The sequence below is a fragment of the Oncorhynchus clarkii genome, chromosome 17 (genome assembly GCF_045791955.1).
Source record: "Oncorhynchus clarkii lewisi isolate Uvic-CL-2024 chromosome 17, UVic_Ocla_1.0, whole genome shotgun sequence".
NCBI classification, from domain to species: Eukaryota; Metazoa; Chordata; class Actinopteri; order Salmoniformes; family Salmonidae; genus Oncorhynchus; species Oncorhynchus clarkii.
In genome coordinates, this window is record NC_092163.1 from 5,503,528 (window position 1) to 5,521,635 (window position 18,108).

The 18,108-nt window shown below is 40.6% G+C and overlaps 1 protein-coding gene across 1 annotated transcript; it reads left to right on the top strand.

The window, feature by feature from the left end:
- Window positions 1–4,522: 4,522 nt before the first annotated feature.
- Window positions 4,523–14,427, top strand: LOC139370100 (zinc finger protein ZFP2-like). Its single transcript, XM_071109419.1, has 4 exons — window positions 4,523–4,933; window positions 5,395–5,492; window positions 5,628–5,805; window positions 12,610–14,427. The coding sequence occupies exons 1-4, from the start codon at window positions 4,720–4,722 to the stop codon at window positions 13,671–13,673; spliced, it is 1,554 nt and encodes a 517-aa protein (XP_070965520.1). The 5' UTR covers window positions 4,523–4,719; the 3' UTR covers window positions 13,674–14,427.
- Window positions 14,428–18,108: the final 3,681 nt, after the last annotated feature.

Genomic DNA, 18,108 nt, shown 5'->3' on the forward strand with positions numbered 1-18,108 from the left:
GAGAGCGATATTATTTTATTTGTCAAATGGCAGCCAAGCATCGATCATCATGTCACCTGTCACCAGAATAAGACCATCAAAATGTATTGGAAAGGAGCATCAAGCTCATCACGTGCACTTTCACCACCCTGTGAAGTTCATAACTTATTTAATCTGTAGCCTAATAAACTACATGGGTTCCCAAGTCATAGTGGGAGGACCACACAACATAACGTGACTCCAAGTTAACTAAGATGTGATGGTTATTATATAAATATTTGTTCATAAAGGAGTTTCCACCTCCATTTCTCGCTTATACATTTTTACTGACACAAAAAGTCCCCACCATGTCAAACAAACTAACATATAGTTTGTCGGCTTTTATAAAATTGTTCAGGCATATCCTGTTTCCATCAGCCCGGTCATTACTTTTGAAATGGTTGGATCAATATCCACCTTCATGATGTGGATGAAGCCTGATTTGGAATGTCTGACTAGTTCTATATGATGTCATAATTCACCCCTCTGATAATCAAGTGATATTTGGAATGTCTGAGTAGTTCTATCTGATGACATTTGCTCCATTGTTTACATGTCAGTTGGTTTGGTGACATCTTAGTGTGTCTTGAAATAGGATTATTAATCATAAACTCCTATAGCAACAATACAATGCAGCTTTGACATCAAGAAGAGAACGGGCTGATGGGTGGTGGTGCTACTCTATAGGTAAGGCTGTTCAATATGAATGTTCAATACACACAATAGGTTGATCAGTAGCCAGTTATTCTCAAACCAGTTCCGAAAAAAATTGAGTTATTTTTAAATCGTATATCTTAGTTATTCCATAGAAAGTATCTGTGAGGGGGAAAACTGTGTTTATACGCTAACATCCAAGCTAAAATCGCCTGCTTATTGAAGTAGTGGTTTTGTGGAGCGATGGGTAACGATGCTTCGTGGGTGACTGATGTTGATGCGTGCAGAGGGTCCCTGGTTCGCGCCCGGGTATGGGCGAGGGGACAGATTAAAGTTATACATACAGTATCAATGTAACACATTTGCTAATTTAACAAGCAAATTACGTTTAAATGAACCAATAGATAGCGTTTTGAACATAATTCTGTTTACCTAAGAGTAAAATACACAAGATTGGTCTAAAGAGCTTCAATGTTTTGGTTTTAGGTTTGCTCGCAAAGCACAGCGTGTTTCAATCAGAAGCCTTTTGTCGCTGTTGAAGAAGTCCTCCTGTCACGTCCACTAGATTATACGTCACGCAAGAAGCATCCCTGATGAAGACAGCTTGGCTGTCGTGACGTTGGTAATTAAATTATTGCATCTGAGCTCCAGGAGTGTGCGGGTCTCTTTTATTTTCACGCAAGTAGCATCACCTGAAAAACTCATATCGCCATCTGCTGACTGGAGGGGGTAACGCAGTTTGGAAAAATATGAATTACAATGTTCAGTCTGGCAAACAACGTCATAAGAAGTCATTACATTTTTGTTCTGACTTGCGCTGCAAACTGTGGGACCTTATATAGACAGGTGTGTGCCTTTCCAAATCATGTCCAATCAATTTAATTTACCACAGGTGGACTCCAATCAAGTTGTAGAAACATCTCAAGGATGATCAAGATGCACCTGAGCTCAATTTCAATTCTCATAGCAAAGGGTCTGAATACTTATGTAAATCAGTTATTTCAGTTTAAAAATACATATACATTTGTAATACTTTCTAAAGGCACTGTATGTATAAACATATATTTTCCTTTGTTTTCCACTAACCCTATCACCCCTTCCCTGATTGGAGGAAACTAATGCACAACAACTTTTTGGCTTCTAAGTCCAGCTTATACATACTATATACATTTTACAGACAATGTGTTATACAATAGTTATATTTATCATTCAGTTACCCTAAACCTCTCCCATCTATCTCTGAAGACCATCCAGTCCTATCCTTCAGTTACCCTAAACCTCTCCCATCTATCTCTGAAGACCATCCAGTCCTATCCGTCAGTTACCCTAAACCTCTCGCATCGATCTCTGAAGACCATCCAGTCCTATCCTTCAGTTACCCTAAACCTCTCCCATCTATCTCTGAAGACCATCCAGTCCTATCCTTCAGTTACCCTAAACCTCTCGCATCGATCTCTGAAGACCATCCAGTCCTATCCTTCAGTTACCCTAAACCTCTCCCATCTATCTCTGAAGACCATCCAGTCCTATCCTTCAGTTACCCTAAACCTCTCCCATCTATCGCTGAAGACCATCCAGTCCTATTCTTCAGTTACCCTAAACCTCTCCCATCTATCTCTGAAGACCATCCAGTCCTATTCTTCAGTTACCCTAAACCTCTCCCATCTATCTCTGAAGACCATCCAGTCCTATCCTTCAGTTACCCTAAACCTCTCCCATCTATCTCTGAAGACCATCCAGTCCTATTCTTCAGTTACCCTAAACCTCTCCCATCTATCTCTGAAGACAACCCCATTTGATTTCTATTTGCCATATATTTTTAACTGTGATGTTTCACAAAAGTTCTTGACCTTTATATTCTCATAGTTGCTGCAGATAGTAAATTAAAAATAAACATGTTTGCTAAAAGTATTATTATATTATTGATCAATTGTCTATGACTTTTCAAATCCCCCAGTAGTGCTGTCTGCAGAGTTAGCTCCAGGTAAATGTTGTCATTCCTTGACATGCGACCAAAAACAAGCTACATATGGACAGAACTAAAACAAATGATCTAATGATTCTGTCTCTTCGCAGCTAAATCTGCAGAGGTTCATTGTATCCCCCATATATAGAACATTGTATTGGTTGCAAGAATTTTGTATAATAATTCAAATTGAAAAATTCCAAGTTTTGAATCTTGCGTCATTCATAATTTTCTTTAGCCTTTCTAGGGAGTTTTTCCTAGCCACCGTGCTTCTACATCTGCATTGCTTGCTGTTTGGGGTTTTAGGCTGGGTTTCTGTACAGCACTTTGAGATATAAGCTGATGTACAAAGGGCTATATAAATACATTTGATTTGATTTACAAAGATTAAACCTTTTTTATGTATTAAATTTTACTTTTTTTTTTTAATCAATTAGTATATTTGAGTTTATCCAGAATTTTTGTAGTATTATTTGTTCCATCTTTTCTGGTGGATTAAACTGAAATTGCAACCAACTTTCTATGGCTTGTATTGTAATACAGCCCGACAGGATGCTTTCATTGTGCATCTGTGAAACTGTGTGAGGGTTTTAGGTGACAAGCCAAATTTCTTGTGCCTCCTGATGTTGAAGAGGCTCTGTTGCGCCTTCTTCACCACAGTTTGTTCTTAGGGTCCTTGAATGCTGCAGAAGTGTTTTGGTACCCTTCCCAAGATGTGTGCCTCAACGTAATCCTGTCTCGAAGCTCTACGGACAATTCCTTCTACCTCGTGGCTTGGTTTTTGCTCTGACAGTCTCATAGCAAGGGGTCTGAATACTTACTGTTATGTAAATAAGGTATTTCTGCTTTTTATCTTTTAATAAATTAGCTACATTTTCTAAAAACCTGTTTTTGCTTTCTCATATTGGGGTATTGTGTAGATTGCTGATAGAGAACCAGTTCAGAATATATAATTTTTTAAAATCCATTTTAAAATAAGGCTGTAACTTAACAAAATGTGGAAAAAGTCAAGGGGTCTGAATACTTTCCGAATGCACTGTAGAAACATCACATTGAATATTCACCTCACTTTTGAAAAGCTCCCTGAGGAAAAAAGGATTCCCAGATTATCTTTTAGATATTCTGTCTTCAGGATGTTCTAGGTTGATGGCTGTTAGAGAGTGGAGGGGCAGTTGAGTGAGCTGGGGACTTTTATTGACCTGCCTCTGGGAGCCTGACAGCTTGTGACATGATGAGAGAGTGAGACAGGGTCTACCTGTAAGATATTCAGGTAGGTGAATTTAACAATGACTTGCAGGCAGTTGGTTTAGAATAACTATGACCAAAAATGAATACAAATTATACCACCACTCAAAAGGGCACTTCGGAGACTGTAAGAGCAAAGGGGCATGTGCTCTACACAGGTAGAGTCCTGTCTGTCCACCTCCTATCTGTCCTTAAACAAAGTGGGCACTGCTTCATGAGGCAACAGCAACACTCACCTAAATAGCCCACATGCCACTGGGTGAGAGAAGTTTTCATTATTTTTGGGCAGCATTATGTGAGGTGTTATTATGTGTTGTTAGCGATGAGCCGTGGTCAATTTAGCTTGGAATATGCCACCCTCTTCAATCTGTCACCTAATCCTGTCTAATGGGCAGGCCAATCCTGGAGGAAAGTATTGGCTGTAAGAAGGAAGAGAAAAAATAACATCTGTTTGTTTTTAAATGACTAGTTATGACATTGCTTGCCAGAATTAACATTGTAATTGAGATTTTTCTCCAGTCTGCGTTACTCATTCCAGTCAGCAGATGGCGATGTGAATCTTTCAGTTGATGCTTCTTGCGTGACGTATAATCTAGTGGACGGAACAGGAGGCTTCTTCAACAGCGACAAAAGGCTTCTGATTCAACCAACGTGGTGGTTTACTAGCGAACATTAAACCGAAACATTGAAGCGTTTAAGACAAATCTTGTGTATATTACTCTTTGTGTTTTAAACACAATTCTGTTGGCCTATCTACTAGTTCATTGAAACGTAGATTGCTTGTTAAATTAGCTAATGTGGTACATTTATACTGCACGAGGCTAATCGCCCGGAACATGAGCTCACTAAACTCGACGGAGAAAGAAGCTCTGGTGAGAGGAGACGAAGAAGCTTTCAGGATGAAAAGGGAGGAAGAGGAGGCTATCGCATTGAAAGTAGAGGAAGAACCCTTTGGAGTAAAAGAGGAAGAGGAGGCTATCTCAATAAAAGAGGAGGAAGACGTTTTGGGAGTGAAAAAGGAGGAGGAAACTGAAGATCCGATTAAGACCAGTGAGAACTGTCTTAAAAACGGGCACAAAATATGCATTTCTTGAACTAATGTTGGGTTTGAAAGGGGCATTCTAATGAAGTTCTACAATTTAATATGTTGTTCAGTACTCAATACATTGTTAACGGTGCAATCCGTCATTGGTACATATATTTTTGTGACTTTTATATTAGATTTATTGAAATATCCATGTAGTCCACGTTAAAGTGCACTTCATCTAACAGGCTTTTCAAATTCAACATTGGTGCATAATTTCTACTTAAATTGTCAAAGGGACGCAAAAGGCACCCTTTTCGTGGAAAGACCCTTTTACGTTTGCAACACAAACAATATTTTCAGAAATCATGAGGAAAGTGGCCATTATAGGCCCTTTTCTTAGACATAGTCATGCCTCTTGTAAGACTCTGTGATTGCAATTGATGGTCATAAGTTCACCATCTGTTTGACGTTCTCGTTCACACAGGAGAGAGACATGACTATGGTGGATCCTCTGGGGAGCCTCAACAACATCCTGATGCTGACGAGGAAGAGAAGAGTCTCTCCAGATCAGAACACCAGATGGTACAGCTTGGTCTGGTCTAGCATACAGTTTGCTCTATCTGAGTCTGGGCTGGGTTTCTGTAAAGCACTTCATGACAACAGTGACATCAGCATCCATAATGATGTGCGTCTGTGTCCCCTCTTTATGGTTACCAGGACAACGCTAGCCCTTCCTCCCTCCCGGAGTCCCCGTGTCATGCCTCTCCTGTTAGCACCTTACTGCTGGGTATGAAGAGGTTGTCTGTGCTGCTGGTGGACTGCAGGAAAACAATGGGGCTGAGTGGAACTGTGGGAGGAGGAGAAGAGATGAAAGGATCAGATTTGACTCATCAAAGTAAGTGCTGTAGTTTAGTTTGAACAAATACAATAGATCTGCCCACTGGTATCTGTTACCAGGACAACCAGCAGAGTTCTGTTCGTTGTCAGGAAGATAGAGTAGTGGATATGGATGTTATGAATATCATAACACTGAAAAAGGATTCTGCCAATGAAAAGAGAGAAACCGATTGACCATATAAAACCTTGATGAAAGTCAGCTTTGGAGAGAAAGTTTCAAGATGATCCATTGTAAGGTGCTTGTTTTACAAAAAAAAATTCTCAAAACATTATGGATGTTACATTGCCTGTCCCAGTCAAACCCCTATCTTTACTAGACTGTAGAACAGGCAAACTAAACTCAAGACACTGTTAATTAATTAACTAATACTGGAGGAAAGCTGTGATCAGGCTGCCTACTCAAGAGAAAGCTTCAAACTGTAACCAGTGCCTGCAACCTTGTTCAGGTTATCAATCAACCTACCAGGGTAGTTACAAACAGTACAGAAATTGAATCAACATATTTTGATCATATCTTTACTATTGCTGCAGAAATGTGTTTGAAAGCAGTATCCAAATTCATCGGCTGTTGTGATCACAATATAGTAGTCATATCTAGGACAAGCAAAGTTCCAAAAGGCTGGGCCTAATGTTCTATATAAGAGGTCATACAATTGTTTGTGGTGATTCCTATGTTGTTGATGTTATTAGGTTCTTTTTTTTCACAGTAAATAACTCACAAACTCTCGAGAAGCTTTAACCAAGTTGAATTACTCCCAAATGTTCTGTACATCTGTAATTCAGACAACCCAACATTTGTTCCATTCAGATATATATCCCACTTAAGACACTCCTCCTTCTCTCCAATCCTTACATCTTATGGTTCCACAGGAAGAGAGTAAAGAGGGTAACAGGATACCAGACCTTTATCTCCCTGATGAGAATCTGTCCTGACCTCAACCTCTCCTTCATCTAATCCACAGATGTTCGTCTGCCTCCCCTGTTTCACACTTTGCTCTCCTCTCGTCCACCCAACACATTCCAAAGCCACCTGTCTTTCTTCAGAGAACCATTAACTTCTGACATAACAGCCAGTCTCTTTCACGTCCTATCACTTCTTTAATGTCTCCATGTTCAAAGTTTGGCCGATTCCAACAATGGAAACAATATTTGTTGGTCCGTGGTGTGTAATGACGAGCAACCAGACGCTGCCCTTGACACGTTTATGAAATTGCTTATCCCAGTTACTAATAAGCATGCACCCATTAAGAAAATGACTATAAAAACTGTTAAATTCACGTGGATTGATGAGGAATTTAAAAATGGTATGATGAAGAGGGAGGCAAAAGAGATGGCATATAGGTCTGGCTGAATAACTGATTGGCAAACCTATTGCAAATTGAGACATCATTTGACTAAACTGAATAAAAAGAAGAAACTACACTATGAAACAAAGATAAATGACATGAAGAATGATTGTAAAAAGCTTTGGAACACCTTCAATTCAATTTTGGGTAAAAAAATCAACAATGGCATGGTGTCTGACAACGTGGATGGAAAATGATTGAGGATAATAGCGGCCGATATTGCCAGTTCTATTCGCATTATCTTCAATTTAAGCCCACTAGAAAGTGTGTTCCCTAGTGAGACAGCATAGGATAACACAGCATTATCGGCATAATTCATCGTTCAGCTTTGTCTCCTAAAACATGTTATTTTCTCAAACTCAGAACCATAAACCAATCCTCCAGGCATATATCAAATCCATCCTATCTTGACAAGATCACAGAGACACACTGACTGGCACACAGACATTGTGGAGCCAAGAGATACACGCTTGACCTCTCCCCTCTCTCCGGCCCAAACAACTTAGTCTTGACATAGAACAGATACTGCAACCCCGCCACAGTATTATACAAAAATAACATTCTGATGAGAAGTAACTTACAAACATATGATGAATATAAAACATCTTACCTATGTTACCAACCACTCCGATTATTCCCCAACACCTGTCTAACAGAACACAGTGTTCTTTAATGGAAGCCTGTACAACAAAATCAAGGTAGAATCAGGAATTCCCCAGGGCAGCTGTTTGGCACCTTCTTTTTTCAATCTTTACCAACAACATGCCAGTGACATTTAAGTAAAGCCAGTGTGTCTATGTATGCGGATGACTCAACACTGTACACGTCAGCTACTACAGCGACTGAAATGACTGCAACATTTAACATAGAGCTGCAGTTAGTTTGAGAATGGGTGGCAAGGAATAAGTTAGTCCTAAATATTTCTGATCACCTTAAGTTACATGGCCTACTACGCTAATTCTGTAGCAGTATTGTTAGAGGGGGGTAAATATGAAGATTTTGTTGGTGCGCCAGGCAGGTATTAACCCTAGTTATTAAAGTTAGTTATTACCTATTATAACATTGTTATTATTATTAAATATTATTAAATCCGAAAGGATGAGAGTAGAATAGATAGAGTAATGCTTCCAGACACATTCTAAACATGGTGGAGACTTAGAGGACTGTAGCATCTAATGATGAAGCATTATGGAGTCTTAAAGGAGGACTGTAGCATCTGATGATGAAACATCATGGAGTCTTAAAGGAGGACTGTAGCATCTAATGATGAAACATTATGGAGTCTTAAAATAGGACTGTAGCACCTAATGATGAAACATTATGGAGTCTTAAAGGAGGACTGTAGCATCTAATGATGAAACATTATGGAGTCTTAAAGGAGGACTGTAGCATCTAATGATGAAACATTATGGAGTCTTAAAGGAGGACTGTAGCATCTAATGATGAAACATTATGGAGTCTTAAAGGAGGACTGTAGCATCTAATGATAAAACATTATGGAGTCTTAAAGGAGGACTGTAGCATCTAATGATGAAACATTATGGAGTCTTAAAGGAGGACTGTAGCATCTAATGATGAAACATTATGGAGTCTTAAAGGAGGACTGTAGCATCTAATGATGAAACATTATGGAGTCTTAAAGGAGGACTGTAGCATCTAATGATGAAACATTATGGAGTCTTAAAGGAGGACTGTAGCATCTAATGATAAAACATTATGGAGTCTTAAAGGAGGACTGTAGCATCTAATGATAAAACATTATGGAGTCTTAAAGGAGGATTGTAGCATCTAATGATGAAACATTATGGAGTCTTAAAGGAGGCCTGTAGCATCTGATGATGAAACATTATGGAGTATTAAAGGAGGACTGTAGCATCATGAGGTAGTCACTGGGAATTCATTTCAATTAATTGCCTTTTTAGAAGTTAAGTTGTGGAATTTCTTTCCTTATGTTTGGGATAGGGGGCAGTATTTTAACGTCTGGATGAAAAGCGTTCCCAAAGTAAACTACCTGCTACCTGCCCAGAAGCTAGGATATGCATATAATTGGTAGGTTTGGATAGAGAACTCTCTAAAGTTTCTAAAACTGTTACAATAATGTCTGTGAGTATAACATAACTTATTTGGCAGGTGAAACCCCGAGGACAAACCATCCAGGAGGATTTTTTTGTTGTTGAGGTGACTCTGTTTTCAAATGGTTTTGTGTGGCACTTGGTTGCAGTTCATATTGCTTCCACTAGATGTCAACAGTCTTTAGAAATTGGTTGATGTTTTTCTTTAGAGAAATGAAGAAGTTCGGCTATTCAGAACGAGGGTCCAGCCTAGTGCTCTCTAATGTTTTGATGCGCGCTCCACGTTGTTTTTATCCGGTATTGAACACAGTTTATCCCATCTTAAATTTTCTCTATTATTTACGTTTTAAAATACCTAAAGTTGGATTAGGAAAGTTGTTTCAAATGTTTGGACAGCATTTACAGGTATCGTATTAGATATTTTATTAATTAAGCCTTTTTGAAATCTGACACGGTGGCTAGATTAACAAGAAGTTAAGCTGTGCACTTGTGAATGCATGAAAGTTAAATATTTCTAATAAATAAATAAATACTTTGCACTCGGCAATTTGACAGGATGTTGTCAACGTTCCGCTAGCAGGTTTTATTGTGTTTTAACCTTTTGGAACTACTCCTCCCGGATCCGGGAGAATTGTCATCAACTACACTAATTAGCATAACGCAACGGACAAAAAATCTTACTAGAAAATATTCATTTTCATGAAATCACAAGTGAAATATAGTGAAACACAGCTTAGCCTTTTGTTAATCACCCTGTCATCTCAGATTTTGAAATTATGCTTTACAGCCAAAGCAAGACAAGCATTTGTGTAAGTTTATCGATAGCCTAGCATAGCATTATGTCAAGCTAGCAGCAGGGAGCTTGGTCACGAAAATCAGAAAAGCAATCAAATTTAATCGTTTACCTTTGATGAGCTTCAGATGTTTTCACCCACGAGACTCCCAGTTAGACAGCGAATGTTAATTTTGTTCCATAAAGATGATTTTTTATAGCCAAAATACCTCCGTTTATTCTTCACGTTTTGTTGAGAAATTCACCGGAAGTTGCGGTCGCGACAACGAAACTATGTCTAGTGACTGTAGACACATTAGGGAAGCCATAGAAAAAGGAATATGGTTGATATCCCTTTCAATGGTCAATAGGGAATCATAGGAACGCAGAGGTTTCAAAATAAGAGTCACTTCCTGATTGGATTTTTCTCAGGCTTTCGCCTGCAATGTCAGTTCTGTTATATTCACAGACAATATTTGTACAGTTTTGGAAACTTTAGAGTGTTTTCTATCCTAAGCTGTCAATTATATGCATATTCTAGCACCTTGTCCTGAGAAATAGCCCGTTTACTTTGGGAACGTTATTTTTCCATAAAATAAAATAGTGCCCCCTAGTTTCAAGAGTTAATGTGCCATAACAGGTTTTAATGTGTTTGAGCCAATCAGTTGTGTTGCGACAAGGTAGGGGGGTATACAGAAGATAGCCCTATTGGGTTAAAGACGAAGTCCATATTATGTCCTGAACAGCTCAAATAAGCAAAGAGAAGCAACAGTCCATCATTACTTTAAAGACCACCACAAGAATGGAAGACCCAGAGTTACTTCTGATGCATAAGTTCATCAGAGTTACCAGCCTTAGAAATTGCAGCCCAAATAAATGCTTCACAAAGTTCAAGCAACATACACATCTCAACATCATCGGTTCAGAGGAGACTGCGTGAATCAGGCCTTCATGGACAAATTGCTGCAAGGAAACCACTACTAAAGCACACCAATAAGAAGAAGACTTGCTTGGGCCAAGAAACACGAGCAATGGACATTAGACCGGTGGATATCTGTCCTTGGGTTTGATGAGTCCAAATTTGAGATTTTTGGTTCCGAGCGTCATGTCTTTGTGAGACGAGGAGTAGATGAACAGATTATCTCCGCATGTGTGGTTCCCACCGTGAAGCATGGAGGAGGAGATGTGATGGTGTGTGGGTGCTTTGCTATTGACAATGTCAGTGATTTATTTATTCAAGTCACACTTAACCAGCATGACTACCACAGCATTCTGCAGCGATATGCCATCCCATCTGGTTTGGGCTTAGTCCCACTGTCATTTGTTTTTCAACAGGACAATGACCCAACACACCTCCAGGCTGTGTAAGAGCTATTTGACCAAGAAGGAGTGCTGCATCAGATGACCTGGCCTCGACCTCACCCAAATCGAGATGATTTGGGATTAGTTGGATCGCAGAGTGAAGGAAAAGCAGCCTACAAGTTCTCAGCATATATGGGAACTCCTACAAGACTGTTGGAAAAGGATTCCAGTTGAAGCTGGTTGAGAGAAAGCAAGGGTGGCAACTTTTGAAGAATAAAATATATATTTTGATTTAACACTTGTGGTTACTACATGATTCCATGTGTTTTTTAATAATTTTGATGTCTTTATTATTCTACAATGTAGAAAATAGTAAAAATAAAGAAAAACCCTTGAATGAGTAGGTGAGTCCAAACTTTTGTCTGGTACTGTACTTTAAATTCCCTGACAACAGCTCCAGTGGACATTCCTGCAGTCAGCATGCCAATTGCCCGCTCCCTCAGAGATCTGTGGCATTGCTGTGTGACCAAACTGCACATTTTCGAGTAGCCTTTTATTACCCCCAGCACAGGGTGCACCTGTGTAACAATCACGCTGTTCAATCAGCTTCTTGATATGCCACACCTGTCAGGTGGATGGATTATCTTGGCAAAGAATAAATGTTGACTAACAGGGATGTAAAAAATTCTGCAATCTTTTTTTTCAGCTCATGAAACATCCAACACTTTACATGTTGCGTTTATATTTTTGTTTATTGTTGTTACTATCAGTTTTAGGAACATTTACCCAAATACTTCACCTTATTTTTTACTTTACCCAAAATATGACCTCAGCGATAATCAAAATGTTGAAAATCTGTGAATGTCTAACTAAGAAATTGGTCGAGCAATGTGTCGAACCCTTTCAACAACGGGGAGATGTTACTGATGTGCTTTGTATCTGCGACGTAAAAACAAGTTTTGGACTTCCACACAAAATTACTTTAGTTATTTTATGTTTAAGGAAGTGTGTAGGTCACATTATGTATCATACAGCTATGAAAGTTATATATTTAGAACCACCTGTTCAATTGGAATCCAGCGACGTCTGTGTCTTCAGTGTCCTAGAACTGTCCAGGTTTTTGTGTTCTGACTTGTAAAACAGGATGAATAAAATAAGTAATGTAAACATAGCAGTAATTACCAGGAAGCTCTACAAAACTGGCCTCAGGTTATTGAGAGATCTGATTTAGGATTTACCCTCGGAGCAAGGTTGTTTTATCATGTGGTTTCATTCGGGTCTCTATTTAAAAATAACACTATCTTTGGCAGGAGAAAGACCAGACTCAGAGGAACTAGAGCCAGGGATGACCAAACCAGCAAGACGACACCAGTGCTCCCAGTGTGGACAGCGTTTCAACCAAAAAGCAACCCTGAAACAACACGAGAGAATACACACAGGAGAGAAGCCTTACCACTGCTCCCAGTGTGGAAAGAGTTTTTACAATTTAGGGAACCTGAAACAACATGAGAGAATACACACAGGGGAGAAGCCTTACCACTGCTCCCAATGTGGAAGGTGTTTCAACCAATCGGGGGTGCTGAAACAACATGAGAGAATACACACAGGAGAGAAGCCTTACCACTGCTCCCAATGTGGAAGGTGTTTCAACCACTCGGGGGCGCTGAAACAACATGAGAGAATACACACAGGAGAGAAGCCTTACCACTGCTCCCAGTGTGGAAAGTGTTTCAACCAGTCAGGGAAGCTGAAACAGCATGAGAGAATACACACAGGAGAGAAGCCTTACCACTGCTCCCAGTGTGGAAAGAGTTTTTACGATTTAGGGAACCTGAAACAACATGAGAGAATACACACAGGAGAGAAGCCTTACCACTGCTCCCAATGTGGAAAGTGTTTCGGCCATTCAGGGAAGCTGGAACAGCATGAGAGAATACACACTGGAGAGAAGCCTTACCACTGCTCCCATTGTGGAAAGTGTTTCACCCGTTCGCGGGAACTGGAACAGCATGAGAGAATACACACAGGAGAGAAGCCTTACCACTGCTCCCAATGTGGAAGGTGTTTCAAGCAGTCGGGGGCGCTGAAACAACATGAGAGAATACACACAGGAGAGAAGCCTTACCACTGCTCCCAGTGTGGAAAGAGTTTCAACCGGAAAGCATGCCTGAACCAACACGAGAGAATACACACAGGAGAGAAGCCTTACCACTGCTCCCATTGTGGAAAGCGTTTCAACCAGAGAGGAAACCTGAAAAAACATGAGAATACACACAGGAGAGAAGCCTTACCACTGCTCCCAGGGTGCAAACCATTTGCCCATTTAGGAAGCCTGAAAGAACACATTAGACTGCACACAAAGGAGAAGGCTTAGAAAAGCTCAGACTGTGGGAAAACATATTACTCATAAGTCACTTAAACATCATTAGAGAATTCACACAGGAGAGAGAAATGACTTCTCTTAGCGTGTATGTTGATATTTCACATCACATTGACTTAAAATTCATCAGAGAACATACACAGTGCTCCCGTTGTCTTATATTGTTGACTGACAATGTGTTTACCTGTCTTTACCAGATGAAATTAAATGGTACAGGGTATACTCAAACATATATTTGTTTGTTTTTATTAGAAAACATGAAGTGAATATGGAGTCTGTCCGTTTGAATATAAAGGAGATCAGGTTCCTTGTTTTAAATTGTCCTTTTTTAAAACTCTGGGTGTTTATCTGGGTGTGTCATTCCTCCAGCACTACAGATAATCAAGTGATATTTGGATGTGATGCATTAGTTCCATTGTTGACATTTGCATTGTTGGCCCACTGATGATTTAATGAAATGAAAATGTTCAGACTCTGTAATGGAAAATGTTAATTGTTTGTGTGTCCACATAACTGAGTATGTGACTAACCTTGTGAAACTGTATTATAAGCTCCTGTTCTTGGGAGTATCATCCTGTGTTGCAAACCAATTTGCACCTGTGTCCTTGTATGAATAAAGTCCCGCCCAGGAACAGGAAACTATAAAGATATGTGCTCATCACCCAATGCTTCAGGAATTCAGACTGTCTACACTGCGCTGTGTAACTCTGTTATTCTCTCTGAGCTCAGAAATAAAGAATCTTGGTTTGACTTGGACTCCAGCAGATCCTTATTTTATAATATCCACCACAACTCTCCCACAGATTGCTGTGTATAATTGTCTCAATGAAGAGTTCCTCTTTCGACTTTCCTGGGGGCATTTACAAACCTCCCACTGGTTGAATAAACGTTGTTACCCGAATGATGAGATTATTATTTTATTTGTCAAATGGCAACCAAGCAACGATCATCATGTCACCAGAATAAGAACCTCAAAATGTATTGGAAAGGAGCATCAAGCTCAACACATGCACTTTCACCACCCTGTGAAGTTCATAACTTATTTCATCTGTAGCCTAATAAACTACATGGTTTCTCAAGTCATAGTGGGAGGACCACACAACATATGTGACTCCAAGTTAACTAAGATGTGATTGTTATCATTAAGGAGTTTCCACAGCCATTTCTCACTTAGACATTTTTACTGACACAAATATACAAACAAATTGTCAAACGAAGTAACAAATCGTCTGTCAGCATTTATAAAAGTGTACAGGCATATCCTGTTTCCATCAGCCCGGTCATTACTTTGGAAATGGTTGGATCAATATCCACCTTCATGATATGGATGAAGCCTGATTTGGAATGTCTGAGTAGTTCTATATGATGTCATAATTCACCCCTCTGATAATCAAGTGATATTTGGAATGTCTGAGTAGTTCTATATGATGTCATAATACACCCCTCTGATAGTGATACATTTGCTCCATTGTTTCCATGTCAGTTGGTTTCCCACTCTGATGATTTATATCTGACAGAGGGGCTTTAAATGAATAGTATGGTGACATCTTAGTGTGTCTTGAAATAGGATTATTAATCAAAAACTCCTATAGCAACAATACACTGCAGCTTTGACATCAAGAAGAGAATGGGCTGATGGGTGGTGGTGCTACTCTATAGGTAAGGCTGTTCAATATGAATGTTCAAATAGTCACTTCTAGCCGGCCTCCGCCCAGTATCCTGTCCTGAACTTAGTCACTGTTACTAGCCGTCTACCACCCAGTACTCCACCCTGTATTCTAGTCAAGGCTCATCCTATATAACTACTGCTGTACACACCTTTTATATTCATATACGGTCCATAATGTCTAGACACACCATCATATACATTTTAAACAAATTGTATATATTTATATTCCAGACTCTGACATTCCTCGTTCTACCATTTCTATATTTCTAAATCCTTAAAATAAATTGTAGGGAAAATCAGTAGGTCACACAAATGACTATTTCTAAACAAAGATAATAGACAAGTAGAATGGGAGAGGTTTCTTATACTATCTATACTTACTCAGTGAAGAGACTCCAGGGATGGAGATGAAGGCTGTAGGAATGAAGATCAGACAGTGAAGAGACTCCAAGGGCGGTGATGAAGGCTGTAGGAATGAAGATCAGACAGTGAAGAGACTCCAGGGACGGAGATGAAGGCTGTAGGAATGAAGATCAGACAGTGAAGAGACTCCAGGGACGGTGATGAAGGCTGTAGGAATGAAGATCAGTCAGTGAAGAGACTCTAGGGGCGGTGATGAAGGCTGTAGGAATGAAGATCAGACAGTGAAGAGACTCCAGGGACGGAGATGAAGGCTGTAGGAATGAAGATCAGACAGTGAAGAGACTCCAGGGATGGAGATGAAGGCTGTAGGAATGAAGATCAGACAGTGAAGAGACTCCAGGGACGGTGATGAAGGCTGTAGGAATGAAGATCAGACAGTGAAGAGACTCCAGGGATGGTGATGAAGGCTGTAGGAATGAAGATCAGACAGTGAAGAGACTCCAGGGATGGTGATGAAGGCTGTAGGAATGAAGATCAGACAGTGAAGAGACTCCAGGGGCGGTGATGAAGGCTGTAGGAATGAAGATCAGTCAGCAATACTGGTCCTGTGGTCAGGTGGGGGAGTGGTCGATCCAGACAATGATTGTGAGGAAGCATGCGGGGAACAGGCTCCTTTCTACTACCATTCTGGGGTCTGGATACATGCCAACAAAGACTACAACTGCTTCAAACAATGGGAGAGGCTACCATTGACCATCACACTTTCTTTCATAACCAGGAAGCCCATGTTGAGCCAGCAGTGTTCCCATTATGGAAGAGGGAGCAGGAAGCCGTCATCCAGGGACAAGGACAAAGGTGCAGCACTGGTGTTAGTAGCTGATGACAGAAGTGACAGCCTGGACACACAGCAAAGTTTGACGCGATCAGTGTTGTTGAGCAGAGAATCAACCAGAGAATCAACCAGATTGATTCACAGTCAGTGTTGTTGAGCAGAGAGTGCTTTGTTGAAGCACTTTTGGCAGTGATTATAGCCTCAAGCCGCCTTGGGTATAACACTACAATCTTGGCACCCCTGTATTTGTGGTGTTTTCTCCCATTCTTCTCTGCAGATCCTCTCAAGATCTGTCAGGTTGGATGGAGAGCGTCAATGCGCAACTATTTTCAGGATTTCTTCAGAGTTGTTTGATCAGATTCAAATCCGGGCTCTGGCTGGGCCTCTCAAGGACATTCAGAGACTTGTCCCAAAGCCACTTCTATGTTGTCTTCGCTGTGTGCTTAGGGTCGTTGTCCTGTTGGAAGGTGAACCTTTGCCCCAGTCTGAGGTCCTGAGTGCTCTTGAGCAGGTTTTCACCAATTATCTCTCTGTACTTTGCTCCGTACATCTTTCCCTCGATCCTGACTAGTCTCCCAGTCCCTGCCGCTTAAAAATATCCCCAATAACACCATGATATTGCCACCACCACGATTCACCGTAGGGATGGTACCACCACCATGCTTCACCGTAGGGATGGTACCACCACCACGATTCACCGTAGGGATGGTGCCACCACCACGATTCACCGTAGGGATGGTACCACCACCACGATTCACCGTGGGATGGTACCACCACCACGATTCACCGTAGGGATGGTGCCAGGTTTCCTCCAGACCTGAGGCTTGGCATTCAGGCCAAAGTGTTTAATCTTGGTTTCATCAGATCAGAGAATCTTGTTTCTCATGGTCTGAGAGTCCTTTAGGTGCCTTTTGGCAAACTCCAAACAGACTTTCTGTCTGGCCACTCTACCAAAAAGGCCAAATTGGTGGAGTGCTGCAGAGATGGTTGTCCTTCTGGAAGGTTCTCCCATCTCCACAGAGGAACTCTTGAGCTCTGTCAGAGTGACCATCGGGTTCTCAGTAACGTCCCTGACCAAGGCCCTTCTCCCCTAATTGTTCAGTTTGGCTGGGCGGCCAGCACTAGGAAGTCTTGGTGGTTCCAAACTTTCCATTTAAGAATGATGGCGGCCACTGTGTTCTTTAGGACCTTCAATGCTGCAGAAATGCGTTGGTCCACTTCCCCAGATCGGTGACACAATCCTGTCTCGAAAGTATTATATCACATCAAATAAAGGCTACATAAAGTTCATGAGAGAACACGCATCTCCTCGTACACTTGTCTCATGTTTACAAAATAGAATTGTGCTTTTGGTCATTAAGCCTCATTAAATCAAACTGTATGAAGCTGTATGTATTTTATTTCAACACCTGCTCCTGATATGTACCTCTGTACTGGTACCTCCTGTATATAGCCTCCACATTGACTCTGTACTGGTACCTCCTGTATACAGCCTCCACATTGTCTCTGTACTGGTACCCCCTGTACATAGCCTCCACATTGACTCTGTACTGGTACCCCCTGTA